The 27,513-nt window shown below is 33.4% G+C and overlaps 1 protein-coding gene and 1 long non-coding RNA gene across 2 annotated transcripts in view; both read right to left on the bottom strand.

Annotated features, from left to right (window-relative positions):
- Positions 1 to 7,457: 7,457 nt before the first annotated feature.
- Positions 7,458 to 8,715, bottom strand: LOC147073524 (uncharacterized). Its single transcript, XR_015070379.1, has 3 exons — positions 8,552 to 8,715; positions 8,267 to 8,420; positions 7,458 to 7,819 (listed from the first exon to the last, which is right to left on the bottom strand). It is a non-coding gene; the product is annotated as an uncharacterized LOC147073524 (long non-coding RNA).
- A 3,886-nt stretch (positions 8,716 to 12,601) lies between these two features.
- The window catches only part of LOC147073523 (serine protease persephone-like), a 25,106-nt gene continuing 10,194 nt past the window's right edge, over positions 12,602 to 27,513 (bottom strand). Inside the window, exons 3-7 of the mRNA XM_085944648.1 lie at positions 19,527 to 19,645; positions 15,841 to 15,984; positions 15,054 to 15,169; positions 13,889 to 14,052; positions 12,602 to 12,778 (exon numbers count right to left, since the gene is read on the bottom strand). Of these exons, the coding sequence (XP_085800774.1) occupies positions 12,602 to 12,778; positions 13,889 to 14,052; positions 15,054 to 15,169; positions 15,841 to 15,984; positions 19,527 to 19,645 (720 nt within the window). The remainder of the gene's footprint in view (positions 12,779 to 13,888; positions 14,053 to 15,053; positions 15,170 to 15,840; positions 15,985 to 19,526; positions 19,646 to 27,513) is intronic.

Here is a 27,513-nt window from a genome sequence, read left to right as displayed (position 1 = left end):
TCTTCTGACGAATCGATTCCATCATCAGCGTCAAGGGAAATCTCCTCTGTACAATAATATCCCGGACATAAAAGCTCAAATTAATAGTAGAATTAGTACATTATATTATAATAAAAAGGTATATTAATCATTTTACTGGTATCCAAGAAAAAGTTTACCTATTTAAAACTTTTATTTCATTGACAAAAGAAAATATAGATTTATATATTGTAATAAATTTTCCGACTTCATAATTTTCATTAATAATTTAAAATAATCTCGTGTGGATTCAAGTATGTTATTTTTCCTGCAAAATAAATAATGTTTTTTATAAATCTATAATTACATTTTTAAAACATCATTTGTTTTGCAAGTACTCTCTATTAATGTCAATTGGATTCAATTAATAAAATGTATTTCAAAAATCTTCTGATTTTGTTCGTCGCAACCATGTCAACAGACGAAAACTGACATTATAGTAGGTACATAATAATTAAAATAGTTTTAAAATTGAATAGTAACTGTAATGTTATAAAATTGGCTATAATGGTCATTACTAATTACACCATAATTTCAATACCTTGTTAATTATGTACTATTATTAATTGTTATACTTATGTACCAATATCTTATATTAATTATGAATTAAATTGTTCTGTGATTTGTCGGACTGTACAATAGCAATTTAAGATTGTTTAAAATATTTCATACATGCCGAATACCAGTGGATATGGGCAGTGACGTTCCTATGCCGCCCCTCGGCAGAACCAAAAAGCCGCTCCATTTATTATACAGTATTTTCTACCATCCGTGCGCGCGTCTTTTCTGGTCATCAAGGACGTCGAAGGGCAACGGTAGTAAACTAGACATCTTGAACCCGACAAAAAAATACGTTCCTGTTAAACTTTTTATGTTATTTAATACATTCTGTTTCCAACCAGTGATCTGAATTTTTTAATGGAAATATATTTTCGTTATTACGAAGTTTAGGTAGCTATTTCTTATAACAAATGATTCTCCTCGATTTGCTTCGAGTAACTGCCTCCCCCAAGCGACGCTCAATCTGCCTACCCCCACGGGACGTCACTGGGTATGGGATTCAATCACATATAAATAATATTGATTGTTGTTAAAATATAAAATAATTTATCTCGTGATTTTTGTTTATCAGTTGGTTCATTCATAGACTAAGACAATTTATTCAGTCAGTTATGTCAGTTGTACATCTTATATTGTACATAAGTCTGTGTTTTAAAGTGTCTAGTTTTACGGGTTAAATTATAAATTGGTATCTTGCGTTTATAAATGTTTAGGAAAATACATAATTCTAATTAATTGCTTAATTTTATACCATCAGTGAGCTTTTGAAATTTCATCGATTTTTTGTGTACCTATTCATCAGTAGAAATGTCGGATTATCTTCTTATTTCCCGTAAATTATCTAATAAGTGTGCTTTCTCCACAGCCTACATCTTTCCAAAAGTCACCCTTCGTCACTGCCGAATACACGCAGGATACTTTTATAATTTGCCCAAAAATAACTCAATATGCGTTACCTATTCGTTTTAATAACTGTGATACTTATCTACATACATATAACATTATAATTAGTTTAGGATTAAACAGCATAATGCATTTTTTAAATATATATATATAAGTATATTATACTTATACATTATGCAAATATAATATTATTAAACACCGATTTTGAAAGACTTTTTTTTAAATTAAGGAATAATATTAGGGAGAGATATCAATTGATATTAACACGTAATAACATTAAATACCTATATGGGCAATATCAGAATCCAAATTAGATATGCGTTTTATTTTTAAACTCTACAGCAGGGTTTCCCAAAAATTTGCTGCAATGGAACACTTCGCAAACCCGGAAATATTAACGAAACACTTAGCTTATTTTTTAGATTGATTCCTACTAGTTACAATTTAAAAAAAATGTTATTAAAACACATTATTTATTTAGTAATCACATATTTTTAAATATACAACTATAATAATATAATATAAACATAAAAATATGAATATGAATAAATAAAGCGCTTAGGTAATGACTTTGATAATTTTGAGTCCATGAATTGCATATCTTCTTGATATCAGGCACAAATCTAATATCTGGTGTGGCGTCCAGCCTGTTCCTGCACTTTGACTTCGTTGCAGCATACATAATAGAAAATCCCGCTTCGGATAAATAGGTAGTAGAAAACGGAAGTAAAACAATCATGGCCCCCACATCCTGGAGCGGGCCCTCAGGCTAGGATCTTTGGCGGGCCCCCTACCTATATCCAATGTTAAAGGCAGTGTGACACATCACATTAACATTTTTCAAATTTTGTTACAGCTCAAATTAAGGGCCCTTATTCAGTCTATTATTAACTATTTTTAATACATCTACTTTCATCATGGAGTTGTCGAGTATCAATACGCAATAATCAAAAATTACATCGTTCAATTATATAATTTAAAATTAACAAAAATGATAATAGTCGCGAATTATAATAGCGCCTTTTTTTAACTATTAAAGCAAATTTGTGATGTGTGTTTATCTTACTTATCTGATCAACCCGCCACGCCGGGCCCTTCCAGAGCCCGTGCACCCAGGCTAAAGCCCTGTCAGCCCTACCCCTCCTTGTGGGGGCCATGCAAGCAATAATAGCTTGTTTTGAAAAATTGGGGTACTCTTCTGACAAACTCGCCCAGAAATTATTTAAAGGCTGATCGTCAAATCAGAGTCACTAATTAAATCAATTAGATTTTCATAGTCACTTGCGCTTAAGCCTACTGGTTGAGCTGTCGCGGAAAATGGATTCCGAACCCAGGAATCGTCCTTACTAGTTTTCAGAAAATATTGCAAAAGTGTATAAAACCTTTCCAAATTGTCGCGGAACACCTATTCAGGTTCAGCGGAACATAGTTTGGGAAAACAGCATTTAAAATAAAAATTTCAAAATAAATACAAAAAATATATTTTAATTATACCAACTCAGGCCTCATGGCATTGGATCCTCTGAAGATACAATGTTTTGGCAGGTAACAATTAATACTCGAAACAACATTATTTCTAAATGGATTTATTATTTTATTGATTTAAAAACATTCCTCTTGCAATAATGTAAAAATACATAATTAATATAATACTCTAGTTCTTAAATTTACACAATAAATCTTAATTTAGTATATTATTTAGAATTTATTCTAAAGGTGTCTTTTATTTATTGATTGAAAAACATTCTTTACAATAATATTCAACAATATAACATGTCACTGCTGGAATTTTGTAAGTTCTTAATATACTTATGGATTAATTTCTGATATTATTTAATATTCTTTTATAACAGAGCCGAGTGACCTACGAGCTTCAAGAGAGTGAAAATCGGACATGCCTTAGGGCAGTTATAAAATAATCATTTGAAGAAGTATTATCGAAAGGAAAATAATTATATAATTATGTTAATATCAATGAAAATTGAATTATGTTCATATTGAATCTAATAAAATTGGATACCATATAGTATACGGCAGTGCTTCTCAAACTTTTTCATACCACGGCCCCCGAAATCAGAAAAAAATCAAGGCTCCCCTCCCCAAATTTTTTTGTCTTTATTGACCAACAGTACTTTATTTACCATTAATTATTATTATAGGTACATTTTTATTAAAAATAATAGGACATTTCATATACTTGCTTGTAAAGCAAAAAATTAAAAAAAACAAAATTTAACTTCAAATTTATTACAGCTACAGCCTTCGCAAACAATTTAATGAGGGGGGGTGATTGCATATTTTTTCATAATAAATCAATATCCGGTACAATGTTTGAAATGCTAATTCGCAGAGTTTGCTCCAAAGCCTCCGTTGAAAGACACGACCTGTGTTTACTTTTTATTACCAGTAATGATTAACAACGCTGCTTTTGCGAATGGCGGATATTCCTGCTGTCGCCTTATCCAAAATTTTGCAAGACTTCTTTCATTAAATTCGACATCAAGGGAATTATCTGATCTAATATCAACTAATTCTTCTTGAGCTGCCCTCGTAATATGAACATATTTTAAAGGGGATGCTTATACCACCAGAGACATCTAGCGGAAAAATACGAAGCTTGGAATTTGAGTTTACTTTGAATTTTAAGGGGGAGAGGCATAGAAATTCATTATCAAATTAAAGCTTTAAACATATTTTAATCGATCGATACCTATCTAAATACAATGGGAAAAATAAAATATATTTTTTTATTTCAAAGAGAAAGCGACAAATTTGAAAAAACGGCTAAAAATAAGGGTTTTACTAAAATAAATATTTATTGTTCCAAGTAATTTCTTGAAACAAAATTATCGATTTAACATTGTTTAATAAGTTTTCTTGGAACTGGCGAATCTCTTTTGTCAATTAATTATAGTTTTAATGTTTTTTTTTCAATCTAAAATCAATCGATTTTTACGAAAAATAAAAATGTTCAATTTTCATTAATTGCATCAAGCGAATACGTGAGCCTGTTCAATATATTTTTCTTACTTTTTAGGTATATTTAACGTAATATTTTAATTTATATTTATTATGTTATTTACTAATTTCCAATTAAATACAGTCGTCAAGGACGTGCTGCCTCTAGCGGCAATAACGTGCGATACCGAAATAACTGTCATCTGTATTAGATTCTAGTTCGCATGAATAATAGGTACCTACCTCGTATGTAGATACGTGGCGGTTAGTAGGCATTCACAGAATATTTTATTATCTATGCAGATGTGGCAACGTTGCTAACTGGCAACATCGCACTTTTTTTGACATTGATTTTTATTGTTTACAGTTTTCCATTGCTTTCGAAAGTTAGGTACGGAAGTTGTGTCGATAGATACCTAATGTTAGTTAGTTAGTGTTGGTTTGATATTGCTTGGTGGAATAGTTAGATTTTTGGGTAGATAGCGGCTGTAACAGTGTCTAATACAAGTGTTGTAACGTGAATTCAGTTCATATTTTTTGCGGTTTTTCTAGGTAGATAGGCAGGGGTTTTAACTATGGAGTTTACAGATTCTCTTGTAATAAAAGCCCTGCCTATCTACCTAGGAAAACCGCAAAAAATATGTACTGAACGTTGTGTTATATTGTGAACGTCTTAAAGAACCAAATACTGCCTATTCGACGCTTTCATTCTGACGGTGCTGGTAGCCCGTTATAGCACTTTATGAAGGATCAGAGTAACTGTATACTGAGCTTTGAGTAACAGGCCACATACTGCAGATGCCTCATGAGAATTTCAATCTGATTAGTCTGTTCCAAGTCAACCTGATTATGACATCAGAAGAAGAAAAAAAATATTATATAAGTGAAGATATGACATTCCAATCAGTACATCTTGGCTAAGGACACACAGAATTTACTGATTGGCACATTACAGTGGCCACCTAGTCCTAGAAAAGGAATACTAAAAGTTTCACTGAAATATGAGATGAAAAAATCAAGCATATCATGCTATTCAAAAATTTTATTTGATAACGGGCTAGAGCAGTCAGCGGAAGATACTGTCGCATGAAAGATCCATAACATGGATAATATAAACAGAAGCTATGGATTTGTGGTTTTTATAGAGGCGAAAAGATCATGTGGCATATGAAAATGGAGAGACTGCACTCGTTTGTTCAGGATGAAAGAAGTTTTTGAAGGAGGTCAAGACCCGTTGTAGTGCCATAAATGATGGTGGGCATGTAGTACCGAAACATATTCATATTTGCCGATATTATATAATATATTCCCACAAGAAATATTTTGATGCATTCTAACGTTGAATTATACCCATAATGTTATACAGCACCTGACTATTGTTTCAATGAAATTGTAGTATATTCATTGTCGTCCCTGTCTGTCCACAGCTTTGTGAATGTGAAATACTCATAAATTTTATTATCATCGATTCCAGTCTGAACAAAATTATAATACTTACATATAATTTCATAATTCACATTGATGCTCGCCTCTTTGTGTACCCGAGGAAAATTCTTTATATATGAAGTTTACACGTATCATGAAATAATTGATATAATAAGCAAAATGTATAAATCAAACAGAATTGGAGCCTTACCTATGCCTTGTGGGCTAATTAGCGTCGTGTGACCGTAATGTAAAATTTTCAATCAAACACTGAATATAAAATAAAAAATAGGAGCCCTTTAATAATTATTAAACTCATTTTTTATGTTGAATGTTAATTTTTATGTATCTCCATAACAACAGTAAATGGTTGTTGGTAAATATAATATGTAAAGAAGCATAATAACGATATATTTCACCTTCTTGATTTGATGATAGTATAGGTGGGCATTGTTGTGTATTGTGTATTTGTGTATTTTTTTTATTACTTCATGTATTACTATTATTTTTTTTTGTCGTTTGTGTGTATTTTAAATTTATAAAGATATAATGGTGTAATTTTACTTATGCGATCATCGGATCTTATCAAACCGAATTGAATGTGTATGTACATTCAAATTGCCTGTACCGACTTATTTGCAGTCATCGCGTAAGCGAAATTACCAAAATATTGTTTTTATAGCACTGTCGCATCACTATTATAGTAAGAAATTATGTTATTATATTCTGTATGAACATTGCCTAATGTAACATGAGAAAAAAAATCTGCAAGACTTGAAGAGCTCCAAGAATACACATTGCGTTGTTATTTCATCTAGTCAATCTATGTGAAAAGACTATGCAAAGACTGATTTTTCATAAGACTAGTATTAAAGGTTGGCGAGCGATTTGCAATACACCTCCGGCTGCCTATCCTAAGTTCGTCATATCAGATCCCTGACGCTTTGGACAGTGAGACTGATAGAGGTTGCGTAGCCAACAAAATGTCATTCTACCTATGGCTTCTGCTGCCCATCCCTCGGAGTAAATCATACATCTCATTGTGGAGAATATGGCAAACACTGATGATGGGTGCAAAATCATCAATTGCATAATACACCATCACCCTGATAGAGCAGACTATGTACAAGACTGTTATACATAAGTAAAAATAGTCTCTATGAACATTATAGGCAAACGACACCTAACATCAATTGGACATGGATCACATTGTGAACTGCACTTTTTCTGGTAAAGAATCTGTTCTGCAAATTGCCACCATGCCAGTTATCATCATCTTCGTCTCCCCAATCCAGAGGGAGGGGGGCTACTCAAGGTAGCAGATTCCATAGTCGCCAAAATTGCCAACCGCTTCTTTCAAAGATTCATGAATACTGACACAGCACTGGCAACAACTTACCTCTGACTCTTAACATTCAGCTATTCTTCGACAACAGTGATGAAATCTCAAGAAAGTTACCCATAAGTGTGAACAGTTACTGTGAAGAACTGAATAGGTTGATAATTATCGAACATATTGGCATAATACAGACATAAATAATTGTAGACAAAAATATTAGGTACACAGTGCAATAGTCAGAAATAAAGACAAATTATGTAAATTGTAATGAAGCGAATTTATCTATATATTTCATTATGAATGTATATATTATATAAAGAATGGTTGTCTATTAAAATATTAGCAATGACGAATGTAACATTAAATTATGTCCTGATATAAATTGTTTTATAATAAATAAAAAACATTGTACACCAAGATTCTTTTTCTTTCAAGCCTTCCTATCATTATCAGTCATGGTAAACAGGTACTTATAGTCTCCACTGTGGATTACTGTTGAATTCCTATCTAAAATCGTGGTACGGTTCGATTCCGGCAACTGCAAAAACACCCCTTTTTCTTTTTCCCTTTGTCCTGAATGGCTTTGTATTCAGCAGCATCATGAACGGTATCCACCTATAAATGATACATAATTATAAATTGTAATAAATAATCATAAAATATAGGTATTATTGTAATTAAGTATATGTACCTATGAGTAATATATATGTAACAAAGCTTCATTGTCAATTAATTTATCTCATACATAATACCAAATAAATAATAATAGAACTGCGACATTATACTATTTTTTGGCCATGTCCGATTTTAATAAGATCACAAGCGTCTACATAGAATGGACGTTTGTATTAAGAGATTTTTTGTTTTCACGAGAAAATGGAAGTTAACCACTTGCTCAATCTAATAGGTCCATATTCTGACTCCAATAATTAAAAACAATACGCATGGCCAGACCCAGAATTTGAACCTGGGACCCACAATATTATAAGCCGCTCGGCCATTGTGAGCTTAATAGTGATTTACTATGCAATATATAAATAAATTCAACGATTCTGAACATACCTGAAGTAGGAGGTATCTGATCTTATGATACCATATCTAATGTTTCATCGGTGACTCTAAGAGTTTGATGATAAATTTGAATCAATAAAGGGTTCATCGATTTCAATTTCATTATTCCATTCAAATGGGCATAACTCAATTAGCTGCTCGTTGCCTGGAAATATTAATACACGATTAACATGCTACCTACCTTATAAAAATAAAACGTATTTTGGTAACTCACAAACAAACGTAAAATTTTGATATTTGATACATAACAATATTATTAGTATGAATTAATCTTACCTGAAAATAAATTCAAGATTTTGTTGGTTTTAATATTTCTGATAATTTTTTGCCACGCAAATATTTTAAATATGTACAACATGGATAATAATTATGATACTGTAGAACAATATTAAGTCAAACTTTGAAATTGAGTGAAACACGAAATATTTTAGGTTATGTATAGAGTATTATGATATACCAAATGTCATGCAAATACCATAGACAATATACATAAAAAATATTATTATCACCAACTTGATAGGCAATCAAATATTAAATTTAAATATTATTCCATAATATCATATAATTTTAGGACATTGTACAATAATATATTCATTAGAATGACTATAAAATCCAGAATCTGGACTATTCAGTTACATTCATATAATTATTATTACTAGGTCGATTTTCAGTATTTTTATAAAAATATGAAGACAGTTCGATTGAAATAAAATGCAATATGTTATATAGATGTATAAAACCATTGTTTAAATAACAACTGTAATTATAACACCGGTTTTTCGATTTTTTCATCGATTTTTAATACGGAGACATCTAGTTAAGATGACTCGAAGGTTCTTTGAATTGGAATGATATTCCAATATGATTTTTCGTATATGCTTTGCAAATCGTGTAATAGATGTCTCTATGAAATCACAATTTTTGATGACATCGCCCTATGTATCTGACTAATGTTATGATGTTAACTTAGAATAAAATTGTAAAAAAATCTGAATTTGTTACTTATTTATATCCACAGTTACGTTATTATTACATTATATTTTATGGTCATATTTATTACTTAATAAAATTTAGTTTATTAAGTTTTCTATTTTTTGACAGAGATTTTTGACTAATAATTCATAGTTTTAATATTTTTTATATTTATTTTAAAAAACAACTATTTTTATAAAAATATTAATGTGTATAACTTGAAATCCTTTTTATTTTAATATCAAGCTTCAATATTGGGACCATACCTAAATTAGATTTCATATAAATCTTAGTTAGGGCGAAATGAGCAGGACACATAGCTCGAAGAAGGGACAATCGTTGGACAAATCTTGTCATCCAGTGGTACCCAAGACGTACAAAACTTCCGCAACCTAGGAGCCGCTGGATCGATGAAATGATTAAGTTCTGCGGAAGAACGCGGCAACGCAACGTACAAGACCGAGAGAAGTGGAATCAGCTTGGAGAGGCATTCATCCATCAGTGGATAGATTCGGGCTGACGATGATCATGATGACATTTAAACATAATACCACATCAAAATCCATCACACAGCTACATACTCGTATATTATAATGATAATATGCTTAAAGTGAACTTTTTTTACTTTTAAAGAAAATTCGTGGTGTGTGTTTATCTCACTTAACTGGTCGACCAGCCACACCGTGGCCCCAAGGCTAGAGTCCTGTCAGCCTCCCCCCTGTGAGACCCACGCACCATGTAGGTACTCATTGCAGATCCAACATGAAGAAAAATATTCGTATATCAGATATTATCCAACAAGTTTAAATGAATTATTTATTCTAATGGATTCAAGCTCTGTACTATTCCATTTAAGTCGTTTTTTGCGACCCAGGATTCGCCCTTCGGCATCTTCAGGCGTCGTGTACACTCACCAAAGGTAAACACACACTGACAACGAACACTTTTAACTCTAGCTTATATAATAAATCAATACAATAAAGTAGGTATAAACTTCATTACCTACCTATCAAGTCAAAGGTCACAAAAAATACAATAAATTATGAATAGTTGAAGTGTCAGTAAAAAACCTAATTAGTAACAACCCTATCTTATTATTAACAATACACTCGATAGCATATTATAATAAATCATCAAAACCTAATAATAGATCATTATTCTTTATAAACAATAAAAATACTACACTCAAGTGGTGTAAATCGTCAATTTTAAGAAAAATAATTAATGGAGTTAACTAATGATATTAGTCTTTAATAATACTCTTACATGGTACCTACTTTTTTATAACATTATTTAAGAGAAAAAAAAACTATACATATAAATTCGCCTAATATAATATATATAAACTCGCCTAATATAATATATATAAACTCACCTAATATAATATATATGTATATACACACCAATACATACCTAAATCCTCATCCATACATTCTCATACATACTAATACCCAGAAGAATGGAGAGGAACTCACATGTATGTCGGTGGTAGAATCTTCAGTATTATTTTGATTGGGAGATGTGTGACATCACGGGGTTTAATTTATATAAAACACATCTTTTGATTTAACAGCCCTGCGCAGGCGGGATTTATTTACACTAAATTATACAGACATCGACGGATATTACATTATAGATTACATTGTAGATTACAACAGAGAAGACACGTTATTATTACTGGCCATTGCCGTAACACTTTTAATTCATTCGGAGCTAAAACGGAGGCGGGTTAATGTTTAGGCACATTGCCGGGATCAACACCGAAACACTTTATCGGTCACACAATTCGTTTTGAGGGTGGTTATATGAATTATTATTAACACGATAACGGGGAAAGAGATTCGCTGAATTATAATATTGAGACAAGCGTGGCTTTGCACTTCGCGTTGAGGAACACCGCCCGGCTATGCCGAGCACGTGGCCAGTGGCACGCGGTACTTTTTGCTTTCGCCGCACAATCTGCACTGTCACCTTTTTCTGCCACGAACCTATGGGTGGTGAGACAGCGGGGAGGGGCAAAGGGATGAAACAAATTACAGTAAATTTTTGTTTGTCTCCCGGCAAGTTACCATTTCCTAGTAGCTGGACTCAGGTACTTGCCCTTTTCGCCGCTGTCGAAATGCGCCGTGATGATGTTATTTCGTAAACCAGGGGAGGTGAACCCTAATTCAGGGGCGTTTGATTAAGTTGTGGATTTGTGATTTGAAACTGCGGACCAGGGGTTTTTTCGTCTGGTGACAATACATATATAAATTTTGTGTCAATAACATTGAATAATAATAGAATAATAGAGAATTATTTGTTGTACTACATCTATTGCTATCTGATTATACCGGAAAATGTAAGCGAAAACTATAGGATAAAATATCATTTCAAAATCGCAGCAAATAACTTAATATATTCCTTATATAAATCTATATTTTCTTTTGTCAATGAAATAAAAGTTTTAAATAGGTAAACTGTCTCTCGGATACCAGTAAAATGATTAATATACCTTTTATTATAATATTATGTAATAATTCTACTATTAATTTGAGCTTTTATTAAAAGAAAGTATTATATTAAAATATTCAAAATATGTGTCTTTCTCAGAAATTGAGTATACAATATTACACAAAGCATTATAAAATCCATGCAAATAACACTAAAGAGGTCTATATAACATAACCACTATTCTAAAGCATAAAACAAATCACTACAAAATAATATTACTGTCTATAATATTAAATTAAACTTTAAAATTAATATTTTTATAAAGAAAAAATGATGTTTCATTATTTTTTTATACATATATATATATAAACTAGAAATCATTAAATTACATTAGGTAGCTCTTAATATATAGAGATATTTTATTGTAACATGAAAGTAGATAGTCAAGATGCAAAATACGTGATTATTGTCCGGCAACAAGATCTCGTCGATAACAGGAAGTCGCAGTAGTCGCATATAGAAGACTTCTCAGTGATATAACTGTCATGGCGGCAACGCATGTTAAAATAATGTATCGGCTTTCTTTTCAGATGCGACTCCTTTGCTTCTTCGCAATAAACCGAAAGTCTACTAATAATAATTCTAACATCATTCCTGATCGCTTAAGATATATTTTTATTATAAAAAGCATCAAATTACGTAAATTGTTAGATTCGTACACCACGGAAGCGTAAAAAAAATTATAAATTTGGGGGCGTTCTTTATTTGAAAACAGAAGTGCGATTATCTGCACAGGGGGGCTTGTTAGTTCACAGTTTTAACACGTGGACAAGAAGTTCTTGTTCGACAATGAACAGTACAAAAGTTTGAAGATGACACACATTAATTATATTTAAATATGAAGCAGTGGAAAGTATTTTATTAAATGTTAATTGATTCTGTTGGCCATACGTAGCTCTCGATCCAATCCAGATAGCTGGAAACTCTTGTATATACGCCTGGTTTTTTTGAACCACATGACCTGCCAAAAGATGTTACTCCGACTACTTTATGCATGTTTTCGGTGTATTGGATTTGAAGAGGACCACCAGAATCTCCCTGAAATGGTAAAGTAAATATTAGAATGTTGTAAACCAGCGTTTCCCCAAAAGGTTACACTTAAAAATAAAACAATATCGTAAGTACGTTTATATCTGGCTGGGAAGCCAATAATTAGGCGAGATCGCTTGTAAAGGTTGTTTTTGAAGTTATACTTCTTTTGGGACGAGAGTGAAATTGAGAGCTGCGCGCGCACACCGTTACGATAGTATGAAAATAGCTGCGAATCAGTCGGCTGTATACAAACGCAAGTTTGATAGTAGAATTGAGTGGTTCACAAGCATAGTGAACCAAGACCATTCTGGTTATTTTTAGTAAGCTAGGTTCAAACATAATATTTGATTATTTATAATTATGTAAGGGTATGATTTTCCTTGCATAATAACTTAAATGTAGAAATACTCAAATATTATGTTTGAACCTAGATTACTAAAAAAACCAGAATGGACTTGGTTCACTATGCTTGTGAACGACTCAATTGTTCCGTTGCTTAGGCAACGAATTTATTATTGTCGGCCGTTCCTTACGTAAACACACGATTAAACGTCAGAGTGACAGTTGTTACTTTAAAAATAAAAACAACGAGAAATAACAAGATAATTAAGAACTAGTCGAAGAATCTAGGTTATCACAAGTTTTGTTTGTGTTCTGTTACGCCAAAGAAGTATAACTTCTAACGCGCGTACTTAAGTACACGCACCGATTTTTTTAGAGGTGTAGAACTTTAAAATGAAATAAAACCCATAAACATTGTGGTAATGGACGTGTTACTGGTTTTATCCGAAAGATAATTTTATGCCATTAGTGTTTACAAATGATTTCGGGCATATGGACTCCGCGGCTGGCTTGAAGAAAGCGCATTCTGGAGGTCCAATTTTCGAGCAGCTGGGGCCGTGTATCGGCAATAACGCAGCGAATGTTGGCTTCCAAGTCGTGTATCGGCGTAGACTAACGACTTCACATACCTCCACAGAAAATAATCTAAAGGTGTTAAATCACACGATCTTGGAGGCCAATTCACAGTTCCATAACGCAAAATTGCGCATTCATCGAATGTTTTATTCATCTTCAGTGACTCGTCTTAATGAGTCTTATAGATAAATAACGTACCTGGCAGGTATCAGCGTAATTGATAGTGTCCAATGCGCAAATGTGGTTGACGTTCAATCCATTCGGAATGTTCTTGTTTCTCGAAGTCGTGTGCGTGACATTGCACTCATCAATCGGGACAGCGGTGACGTTTGCTTTCATCAGAAACCTACTCTTACTTTCTCCTGCAACAAAAAAACACAATAATAACGATCATTAAATTTCATTATCCAAATTGATATGTCAATAACAGCTGATTGACGCGGGCGAGCCATTTTGTAATATTACGGGTGAAAAAATAAATAATAAAACAATACTATAATAAACTATTTCTTTTATTCAAATGAATAATTAACAAGACTTTGAGAACGTAACATTTCAAATATTGAACATACATAACTTGAAAACACTTCAGATACATACCCACTAGGAAAAATCATATTTAAAAAAAAACGAACCTCGACGGAATTTGAACCCGTATAACCATCGGTGTCGCACCAATCTGTGCGATTAAAAATTGCAAATTAACCAATTATGCTACGAGACTCACACAATGCACACAATACGCAAATACACAAAAACCGATAGTTAATAATAACAAGAAGCATTTCATGTATAACCTACTAGTTTAAATTATCGTTATTAGATAGGAGTCTCGTAGCGTAGTGGTTGATGCAGATTGGCGCGACACCAATGGTTATACGGGTTTAAATCCCGTCGAGGGTCGTATTTTTTTTTTCAAATATGATTTTTTCTAGTTGGTATGTATCTGAAGTGTTTTCAAGTTATGTATGTTCAATACTATAATAATTATTATATTAATTTAAAGATATTGGATAACATACTACAGGCGCGCACACAGAAAAAGGTTTTATGGTTTCCCAAAGAAAAAACCATGTTGTCATCCTAAATACCTACTACACTCAACAGTAACTAATCAAGCACTCAAAGTAAAAGTTCGGCATTATATTATTATTATTATATTAAAATTCTCCACTATGTAGTTAGGAAGCTAATCTGGGTTGGCTGTCTATCAATACAGCTGGCTCTATTAGATTAATCAATGTATATGTCAGTGAAGAACAGCTGTTTAGCTTAGTCGCGCCATTTTTTAATGTTCTAGTGACATCGAGTAGAAATTAGAATTAAAAATTTGAGTAGTATTTAAGGATGTGTATCTACTTACTTTTGATATCTATGGTGCCCCAGCCAGTTATGAACATAACGTCATCAGGATCTTCAGGATCAGTTCCAATGCAAGCCGGATAAACGAACGAGTTTACTGAAACTGACCTATTTAGCCTGTGGAGAAAAATATGGGTGGTTCACAATAATATTATGGATCAACTCCAATTTTCGTAAAATTTAATTTTTTGTTTCAATATTGTCTGTTAATATCACAATCGTAGCTCTACAATTTTCCGCTATTGACAAGACATCAAATTGAATGTGAATGATGTCCATTTTGACAGTTCCTTCAGCAGTATATGGAGGTATTTGCTAACATTAATTTGATAATATTAATAAAGCATGAATATACTTGAATACCGGAAACTTAAAAGGCTGTAAGTGCCAGAAATTATGAAAACGGTTTTATTTAGGAAATGGATAGCATGTGCCATGGCCAATGTCGTACAGAAGGGTATAAGTGCCAATGATGTCCTGAAATAATTCTTAAAAATTTCAGAAGATGGCGTTGGTCGTATGAATTGTATGGTTATGTATGAATTATTGAATGTTTGTCATTAAGTCATCAAATGTTTAAAATAAATATAAAGGATAATAAGGCTTCAAAATTATGTAAATAGATTATCTACAACGTTTAAGGAATGTCCAGGATCATGCTTTGAAAATAGCATAAAAGCTCCATTTTGACGTACGCTGAGCATGTCCCCCCGGAAAGTTATATATTTTATATATAACTAAGCTTATATATTTTTTTAATATTCATCAGAAAGCTATCGTTTTCATACCTTAATAGAGCTATATCGTAGTAATTATAACTGACTGTATAGTTTGGATGTGGGATAATCTCAGAAATCAAATAATCTGTGTGACCGATGTTATTGCTCTCTTGCATATCCACAACTCCGATGCGAACCACCGTTGGGGGATTGCTGAAACAAATAAAATATAGTTTTAAAATACCGTCACGTCTGGAGTGGGAAAAAATGGTGGTAGTTGGGAAGTATAATATTAAGGTTATCAAATAAGAGTTGCTCTAAAGACCAATCAGCAAAATTTCGGTTCATTCGGTTTAAGTTCTTAACTATATTTTATACGCCTTCAAATTGAAATCTTTATAAAGAATAATCCATGCAGTGCCGTAAGAAATGTGAAGTTTGAAGATTTTTCTAAATTTTTATCCACACTTTGATTCACAACATCGATAATTTTAGCAGTACGTTTACGTTTTTGACGGGTAGGATTCTTAACAATTTCACAAACATTACCATTTGATTATTAATTACCAATTTTCTAATTAAATTACGAATAGTAAGCTCGGTATGTCGATTATTTTGACCGATGCCCGAAACGTGGCTCGAATAAATTTGTAGGTATGCGCTGTGCAGCTGTGTATCTTTCCATGATGATTTGCCAAACAATACTGAACAAAAATGTCAATTTTGATGGTAATCAGATATAAATGGCTACTATGACGTTTTAAAAATCTATAGTGGGTACTAATTTTATAACCCTTTAGTGTTTGAGCCTGCACATCGTGTTTGATTGCCGGATATGGTTGACACTTCTTCGGGGAAGATAGACATGTTGCATGACTTCACGATGAGTTAAGTGGTCTGAATCTCACCACACTCATACACTAGGAACTCTTTCAAGCCCCAATTATTGATACATCACATACCAGTGGCGAAGGGTGGAGATTAAGCTGGTTAATTTGGCTGTTAAGATCCGACATAAATAGTGCATACTAAACTCTGTCAGTCAAACGCAATTGTTTTCATTGAACTAAGATAATGTTTGTTAGTTTTAAAAATTCAATTAAACCCTGCGTAATCCAAGCCATAGAAGATAATGGTCAAAAAATATTCGTTCATCAATAAAATATCTAAAATTATTCCATTAAACCATACGTAATTTTAGATATTTTATAGATATATTTTTTATCGATTATGGTTTGGTCTAGGCAGGGCTTAATAAATTAAAAAAAAAACTAACCATCACCATCTGTAATATGTATTCTTAATTCAACGAAAACGAAAAATAACTATAACTGAAAAGGTGTGCACTATTTTGTTGGATCGCCAATAGCATGCCTGAAATATGAAGTATGGTTTGGTTTAGGCATTGTTTAATAATTGAATTTTAAAAACTACCACCACCATCTGCAAATTGTATTCTTAGTTCAATGAATATAAATAAGTATGACTGACAAAGTTTATTGTGCACTGTTTATGTCGAATCTTAACACCCTACCTCCACCTCTTGCCACCGTCATATACGGATATCTGGAATTCTCACATCGGATTCGGTTTAGAGATAATACGAGGGTGGGTCAATAAGTCCTTAGAAAAGCCGACAAGTGGCGCGACTAGTACTGTAAGCGGTTTGTTTTCATGCAGCGGCACTACCGATTCAGTATGCTGCGAAGTTTCAATCAGATTGGTCGGGTTGTTGTGTGTTTTTCGTACATTTAAAAAAAAAATTTGCTTGTGGAAAATGGAAAAATGGAAAATGGAGAAAATTGAGTTTAGAGCTGTTATTAAACATTTTAATATAAAAGGGTTAACAGCAAAGGAAATAAAAAATGAGTTGGATTTAGTTCACGGCATATCTGCTCCTTCACTTGCAACTATTTATAACTGGTTAAATGAATTTAAACGTGGTCGTACATCAACAAAGGATGAACCACGCTCAGGACGTCCTGTAGAGGTGACTACACCAGAAATGATCAATAAAATCCACGATATGGTGTTAAGTGACCGAAGATTAAAGTTGAGTGAGATAATTGAGGTTACAGGGATCTCAAAAGGTAGCGTCATTTCTATTTTACATGACAAATTGGGCATGAAAAATATTTCTGCAAGATGGGTGCCGCGTTTGCTCATAGTCGACAATAAACGCAATAGGGTGGTGGCCTCTAAAGCCCTGTTGTCGCTCATGCAACGCAATCCGGATAAATTTTTTCGTCGCTTTGTGACTGTAGATGAAACATGGATACACCACTATACTCCCGAGCCGAAAGAACAGTCAAAGCAGTGGATTGCGAAGGCAAACCATGTCCAAAGAAGGCGAAAACCGTAAAATCAGCTGGTAAGGTTATGGCTACTGTATTTTGGGATGCACGTGAAATTATTTTCGTTGACTATTTGGAAAAAGGAAAAACAATAACAGGGGATTATTATGCATCTTTATTGGACCAGCTAAAAAACAAAATTGAAGAAAAATGGCCTCATTTAAACAGGAAAAAAATCCTCTTTCATCAGGACAATGCCCGTGTTCACACATGTTTACGATCAATGGCTAAAATTGAAGAATTGAAGTTCGAATTGGTCGACCACCCACCGTATTCGCCAGATTTAGCCCCCAGTGACTTTTTCCTTTTCCCAAACTTAAAAAAATGGCTAAGTGGACAACGTTTTTTTTCAAATGAAGAAGTCATCGATCGGACAAATGCTTATTTTGAGGACCTTCCGAAAACTTATTTTTCTGACGGTTTAAAAAAAATTGAGAAACGTCTAACCAAGTGTATTGAGCTCCAAGGAGATTATGTTGAGAAATAAAAAAAAAATACAAAAATAAAAACTGTTTTAATGCTTTTTTCTAAGGAATTATTGACCCACCCTCGTATTATGCTATATTTATTTATAAGCCTAAATACCAATGATTGAATTAAACCTATTAATTAAATTAAAACACAATATATTACAATATTTATTCCACAGGGATTGGTTCCTTGTGACGTCATTCCCTCACTCAACCAGACTGTTATTATGTATGTTCTGTTCATAATGTAAGCTTTAAAAACTGATAAACAAAATACTTTATGAATAACACATAGTTTTTATTTTGCGTTAAGTTTTACTGATCTATATGTTGTTATCATGAATATTATGTTAAAAGAAAATATTATACGTCCTATAAGTACTGATTGAATAAATTGGGAATGGGACAACTGGACGCCAGGACAATTGGACGCCGCACTGTCGTAGACACGTAAACAGAATGTAGACGAGGAATTTTAATCAGTTTCTATATTCTACTACTTAGTAGTTTGAATAAAATTCATATTACTCTTAACATAATGTTTCTTTTATTGCGGATTGAGAATTACCATGACTAAGGCTTCATATAAGAATAAAAAACTCTTTTTTCGTTGGAACTTAAACATATGCACGATGAAATCATTATTTACGTGTGCATATTTAAGTTCTCACCAACTATTAAATCATAATATAATTATTTAAATATAAATAATAATATTAACCTACCTATAAGTACCTAACGTCTATTTATTTTCGAATTGCGTGGCGTCCAGTTGTCCCGGCGCGAAATCGTCCTAGACCCAATAAATTCGTGTTGCAGATTCATGTCGTAATAAAATCCATTACTAAACGCCATGCATTGGTGTTTACTCTTTGGTCGCTTGTTACGTCATTTTCTTACACGTTATTATAGCAAAATAAAATTTTCTTACCGGTTATTTTTTAATTTGACACAATGCGCAGCAGTCAAGACGTACCATTCAGAAATCAGCGTACCCCCGCAATCAAAGTCAATACCTCCGGTACTGTCATCTGGGTAGCCTAGATTAACCTGAAACATATTCATAACAATTAAACATGTGTCCGAAAAAAATGATTTATGAAGACTTGCGCAGCTATTCTTGAGCCGGCTCTCACATCAAAACTCGACCGTGTGCCGCACACCCATTAAATAGACCTTCCGAAAACCGAGATCCAGTGTTGCTTGTGAATACCACGCATATCTACCTAGCGACAGTCTCGCGTAGCCTGCCAAACGTATAGATAATATTTGAATGAGGTAATCGGCGAGCGGTATAGGAATGACCAATTCATAGGTGTTTGTATGTGACTTCGACTCCTCGACTTGGAACCCGAAAATGATGCAACTTGTCGATTGCAACAGCAGATGTTTTTTTTCAAACGAAACAGTCGCATTCAACCAATCTGCGGAGCACCATTTGGCAACGTGTGTTTTGGTAATAGCGATGACGTCACATCGACGTATTTGACACATTTTAGGTGAGACGAGTTTTGATGTGAGAGCCAGCTAACAGTTATCACTTTAGCACGTTTCCGCTGTTTTCATTGGTCCAAATTAACACGGAAGGCATTCCATGCGCAAGGTGGTTGGTGAGTCGGTAAATCGGTAAATCCATATTAAGGCGAAAATTTAGGTTGGTAGACATGTCGGTCAAATTCGGGTATGTAACCCAAGAATTTTGTATTGACACGTCAGACATATCAACATAACCTACAATTTTATTAGTCATGTCATTGCGATTGCAGCATAAATGTAATTGCAGTAAAATAAATATTATGTTACTACTAGCTGCTACTAGCTACTCTCTATTTGACAGGTCGCGAGGAACTGTAAATTAAGACGGCGGCCGTGACGTAATCATATTTTTACCTACAAGTTATTGTAAAAGTGTAGAAGGAATATCTTTATTATATTTTATACATTATTTTCATCGCCCCCCCCCCCCCCTCCGTGCTACAGTTAAAAAAAAAACACGAATTTGTGTAATAATGGTACCATTTAGCGAAGTGGTTTCTCTATACAACTGTGTGTTCGGTCATAATTCAAAAACGATTAGATCAATATCGATGTACCTTGCGCTGCTTGTAGATTACATTAATATATATTTTCGTACATTGTTAGAGATTTACAGACATCTACGTGGCTTAAGACATATTTTAAAATGGGTATGCTTACCATGTGTGGAAAGTCTCCCAGCCTTGTTCCTGTCCCTCTGATGATTGTCGGAGTAATAGAGGGCGGTTTATTCGCGACATATTTATCGCATGCTATAAATAGAACAATTATAATACATATTATTATATTGCTACTAAGTTATATTGTATTATATACGCAATGTAAAATCATATCGAAGAATAAACCTATCCTAACCAGTAGCGAAGGGTGGAGGTAGGCTTCTAAGATCCGCAATAAAAAGTGCACATTAAACTTTGTTAGTCATATGTATTTGTTTTTATTGAACTAAGATTACAATTAATTATATATTTACAGATGGTATTGGTTCGTTTTTAAAAAATCAATTAAACCCTGCCTAAATCAAACGGTTACATGTAAGTTGTACGCAGTGGCGGCCGGTGACAAGAATATGAGGGAGTGCAAAAAAAACTCACCTATTTATGCAAGAAGTCCCCATCTTCCATCGATTTTGAAAACACGTCGATAACACGAACATTAAAGTCTGGTGTTGACGATATCAATTGTTTTTCTATACTTAACATCGCAAGAGCATTTAGCCTGTCTTGAGTCATTGTACTTCTCAAAAATTACTTAACCTTTTCTAAAGTTGAGAAACAACGCTCACTTCATACTGAAATCATCGGGATTGTACAAATTATTTTTAATAGGGTAACACTTTTGCCAAATACTTCCAGTAAATTATTATTAGTGAAAAGTTGAAGTAGCAATAATGCTCCAACAGTAACGTAGAAATCTTCTCTACTGTATAAGACTATTAGTTCATTTTTAAGTTAAAATTTGTCACGTTAATAATAATTATTCATTATTTATAAATAAGTATTAAATTACCCGATTTAAAAAAATTCATTTACTAAAATATAAAGCCAGCCGGCTAGGTAGGCGGCTAGCTCTCTTCAGTACACATTTTAAATATACGTATGATTTTGAAATGATTAATGCGAAACATAGCTGATAATTTGGCATAATTCGGTCGCGTTGTTTACGGAACTCTAACTGTGACCGCCGATTTTTAAAAATTCATTGCGTGCAGCCGCATTGTAGATATGTTTCAGACAATGCATATTTACATATTCCCCAAAGTTTTAACGTTGTCCATCGAGTAATAAGATAGTTATAATAAAAGTTATAAAAAATAAATGTCACCTCCGCGCATTGCCAATCTGCCCCTACGTTAAACGTCGAACTGCAAAAAATGATATAAACTTTGCAACGAAGGAATTTCGGCACATTTAACATGATGAGTGACATGCTTATTGAACATATTTAAGCCGAAACGTCGATATTGAGTGGGAAAAATCAATATCTTCGGTATTTTCTTTAAAATCAGCCCATGTCAGATTCAAATCGCAGAACGTTCCCGCGACACGACAGTGCTGTGATCTGTCATATAAAATCGCAACTTCGTTTAATGAATGCATTGTCACGATACCTACGATGACGTTATTGCATTGAATCGTCGATTTATGCTCTAAATTCCCATTGATGACATTCTGCCGCTACGGCAGCTATCCAAGGTAGGGTTGTATCAAAGTATTAGCACTTATTGTGATCCGAAAGCAGTATTTATACTTACCCACCTATAGAATAGATGATGCGCCGATGTGAATAATAATTGCTTCATGAATTCGACTCGGAAAATTAATTCCCATTAAACTATAGGACAGTGGGTAGTTATCGACATACTACCTACACAGTTACCTACCTAATGATAAGGTTAATGTTACCTACCTAATCTCAAAATGACAACGAAAGAAATGGGGCCTTTTTATCGTACTTACTTACCTATCAAAATAGGTACCACCTAATCTCAAATCGACCACGAAATAGGGCCCCATTATCGTTTCAAATAAGAAAAATTATAAATAGGTAGATAGGTACCGTTCAATGAATGAATACCTGGCTGAGCTAATAATGTCGGCCAATGTAAACTGTCATCCGTCTCGATGTGAATCGCTCATTAAAATAACGATGAACAATAATAATTCCACTTGTAAAATTCTCATTCAACGACAGTACCTATGCTCCATTTCCTTCTTATTGAATAGATACCTACCTACCTATCTGTACAAAATAAACGTAATAATAAATATTATAAGTCCTATGTAACTAGGTACCTACTTCAATACGACAAACACTAGGATAATTAATTGTTAAAAGCTACCCACCCACCTACGTCTACAATTCTACACCTAAGTACCTATTTATTCTCAATAACAGCGTTTCTGTGAAATACCCACCTGATTAAAAAAATCAACAAGCTGAACTGAACTGTGTGTACATCAAATTTAAGATACCTACCTATTGAAACACTAATAGTAATAGGGTAATCTCAAAATGAAAATAAAAAAATTAATCCACCAACGTTAGCATAATAATATCGGCGAAATCGGTGAAACCGGGAGCGGCTCACGTTGAACTAAACTTACTAAACTAACCGTTTGATAAATAAGTCGGGAATATGTTTTTATTTTTGCACGGCATGCATCGACATGACATTAGTCATCAATAATTAGGCTTCCAACTATATCTCGACGCGTGGCCTAAGCGCTTGTGTTGGAATATTTATATCGGCCAGTGTATGGTTTTATTGTCCGAACGCCGAGTTAAGCTTTGTGTACTATGGCATTAGGTACAGGCAACCTCCTGAAGAATTAACTTGGAAAACATCATTTCCAACGAAGATTCATGTAGTCTTATAGAACTTTGTTGGTTTTGATTCTACTAGCCTCATTTGCTGTTGTGAATTTTTAAATGTATGCGTGAAAAATAGTGTAAACTCAAGGTACACTTTGAATTTTGCTCCTTGCCATGTCTCACCGATGGAGGTATGTGTATTAGTCGCGTCTCATTGGTGTAGTTACGTGTGTATTGGTAGACGGTGGCGTTGCGCGTCGAAATCACTATTGCCCGAATGCGCGCGGAATTCAAAATGATTGATTTCGTATAAGTTTTCGATATCGCATTTTTCGGAATACATGGGGGTTGTATATTATATATTTTTATTTAATCGATGATGGGAGTGCAGTGCACACTTTGCTCCTTTACTAGAGCCGTCCCTGGTTGTACGTATGCAGTTAAGCGTGGGACACTTATGCGTGCGCCGCAGTACGTGAAACATGAGTTCGTATAACATTTTATCAAATGACGAGTTCTTCGTTGAACATTTCACCGTGGAATACATGTGTACGTATCTTACAAAATGCGGCGATAGTTTGCAAATAGTACTGTTCCAATTAGATTAATTCTAACCTAACCTAACCTAGTAAAGACATCTCCACATGTTGTAGCATACGTACAAATATACTCCACGGTGAAATGTTCAACGAAGAACTCGTCATTTGATTAAATGTTACACGAACTCATGTTTCACGTACTGCGGCACACGAATAAGTGTCTTTCGGTGAACTCTTTACGTACAAATTTCCGGATACGAAATCAAACCATAATAGTTTTGGTATATTTTCGGCGATACGACAAAATTGTGCACACTTTTTTATTCATGTTCATTTGTTTTTCTTTGGATTAAGCCATCACAAAACAAATTGACGAGCTTACACTTCGATTGTCGGTCTCCGATTGGCGATGAGTGAAATATTTCGTCCCACCTACTGTTGAAAATTATTTGCCGTTTCACTTATGTATGCTCTTAATAAAATGGACAGCGAAAACTATAGGTACACAAATAGCGGGAAAACATAAATACAGGGCACGTAAAATCACGGTTCTAATATTGTATTATGTGGGCTTTTACCTATATCTGATTTTCTGATTATCTTTGAGTGATTCGTCGCCTTCGTTATGGCAACATTCGCCGCTGTTGCAGTTAATGATGGCGCCGTAGATACCTCCATGTCATTTTGATAATCTGAAAAAAATAATAAAACACTTTAAATAAATAATAAAGCTAATATGAGTATTCGTGGAAATACACAAGTCGATTTACTACTGTGGTGCTTTTACACTAGCATCTTACATCTATATTTTAAAGTGTTTAATATGAATGATAGAAATATATAATTTAAGTATTATGACAGATTTAAATATAAGGAATTATATGGTTTATAATAATTTACCTGGAAACATATACATCTGTGAACAGCATACTATCTCATCATATCCTTCAAAACCGCATCTTGGATTATTGTGAGCCTTCCTAGCTTTTAGTAGCCTAAAAATATATTAAAATAATTAAAAGATAAAAAGAACTTTTTATATACAACGCTTTTAAATTTTCTGTTGAATTATTATGTTCAATATGCTCAAACTTGTACTTGATATGAAGTAAATAAAAAAACAAACACATATAGAATACTGAAGAATGTTATTTTGACATTTCATTTTGATTTCCATAGTAACGCACGTATATATTAATATTAATAATTTAGTTGCCAGGACCACCCCCTTAGCAACCAATAATAGTCTTTTACTTTTTACGGATTTTTCTGAAATAATAGAATTAACTGAAAATTAATTCAATTCTGCTTAAAGATTGCTAAAAGTATTAAAAGAAAGCATTGGCATCGTGTTCTGATACATTCTTAAAGTTTCAAATGTCTAGCTAGTCGGGAAGTTAGCTTAAAATCGATTGCAAGATTTGTACTGGACCACCGGATAAATAAGAACACGACCTAACAAAAACGTTGTAAAATAGATCGCCCGCCAACTGCGTTATATAAACCTGTGGGTCTATACAGTAACCACTTTAGCACGTTTCCGTAATTTTCATAGGTCCGAATTGATACGGAAGGCATTACATTCACAAAACAGTTATCGGCGACTATCTCCAATTCGTAATACGGCGAAAATTTAGGTTGGTAGACGTGTCGGTCAAATTCGGGTATGTTCGTGCTGGCTGTTACGGCTGAACTCAAGAATTTTGTATTGACACGTCAGACATATCAACATAACCTGGAATTTTATCAGTCATGCCATCGCGCTTGCAGCACAAAATGTAATTGCAGTAAAACTACTAGCTGCTAGCCACTCGATATTAATTGACACCTCGCGGGGAAATATAAATTAAGACGGCGGCCGTGACGAAATCATATTTGAAAACAGTCGGATCTTGCATCTCAATGCTCAATATGTGAAACTGACGTAGGCACTCCGTCTCGCTCTACAAGTTAACATAGCCAAGATCTTATTTACGTATAGTCACAATTAGGGAATCCAATCCCGAGCCAAAATTCTGATCCCGGGATTTCGGGATTACAATTTGACATTTTTGACAATTTGGCATATTTTTCCATTGTTTATATATTTACAAATAACATTGATAAAATAGATAATTCTATTTAAGACATTTATTGTTAATATTGTATACGTTCAATCTTGGAAATACATAAGTTTAATGGAGTAAACAATATTGTAATATAAATAATAATGTGAATTTAATATGAGATTGCTGTTTCTGATAGTAAAGACTTAATGAATGGGTTAGCGAGATTTAAAATAATAAAGCAAATCATGGTGTACTTATGGCCTTTCCGCTTCATACAGGACAAACAACCACCGGACAAACAAGAATACCAGTTAATAAAAACGTTGTAAAAAAACCACTATTAATAATAAAATACAAAATAGATTAAATGCTTATATTTTTATATAAATTATTCAAATGTTTACTTATACATAGTAATAAAATATTGTTTTGATAAACTGAGCATACAATATGGCGTTTTACTGCAAAAAAGATCCAAGCCGCACGTGTGTCATTCTGATAAAATTCAATATTTGATTTCCAAAATATGTCTGATTATTTAATTTAAACGTCTGACGGGATACTCATTATAAAATTAAATAATCACAGGTCATTTTAAATTAATCTTGTCGAAATATTGAATTCTAGCATATTAATGTCATGTGTGGGTTGGATCTTGTTTGGTGAAACACGTCCAATTAAAGAAAACGCAAAATGAAGAATGATACCCTTCCTGGCGATTTTTCGTGAGCAGACTTTGTATAATATTATCGAAATGTTATAGCGCCTGTACAGATGCATGGAATTACTGTCGCCAATTGTGCTTATTTAAAACTGTCATGACAATAACTGTTTACACGTAAAAGTGCTGACTGTCTCTCCAATCCCATTCTTAAATTTTCATTTCCATTCCAAATAAGCGAGGCGCGATGTTGTCATTTTATACTACTATCTGACAGGTCGTATTGAAAATTGGATCTCAAAATGAGTAGTTTTACCGGCACCCCTATCGAAAATAATCATCTTACTTGCGCGGCATAAATCATCACAATCTTGTTTGATTTATGCACGCAATTTTGCCAACTGCACGATAATACATGTTTCCCTATACATTTTCTTACTGTGCACAGTACATCCATGCACGTGTAACGGGGTATTATGGAGGATTTATCAATTTATATATTTGTGTAATTAATAGTTTTTAAATTGGACTCTTACTCATAGACTTCGGGACAGTTTTTGGCTAAAATGCATGTCCCCCACGAATATCCTTTCATGCGGCATGGACTTCCAACTGAAAAATATTTAATAAAACTTTTATATTGATATCTGAAAACATTTTAAAATTTCTGTCATTTTATATTAAACAAAAGAATACAGTAATTGTATAAATTGAAGATTATTGCACAACAAGCTATGTTTTTTTTTTTTAAATCTAGTTGTTTTTGTATTTATTAATCATAGGGAGGGGGGGGGTGTAAATTATTGATTTTTTTTTTTA

The sequence above is a fragment of the Rhyacophila brunnea genome, unplaced genomic scaffold, assembly GCF_057557595.1.
Source record: "Rhyacophila brunnea isolate RB1 unplaced genomic scaffold, BYU_Rbru_1.0 scaffold_17, whole genome shotgun sequence".
NCBI lineage: Eukaryota > Metazoa > Arthropoda > Insecta > Trichoptera > Rhyacophilidae > Rhyacophila > Rhyacophila brunnea.
Note: the sequence above shows the minus strand (reverse complement) of the source record. Positions and strands in the feature narration are given on the sequence as shown.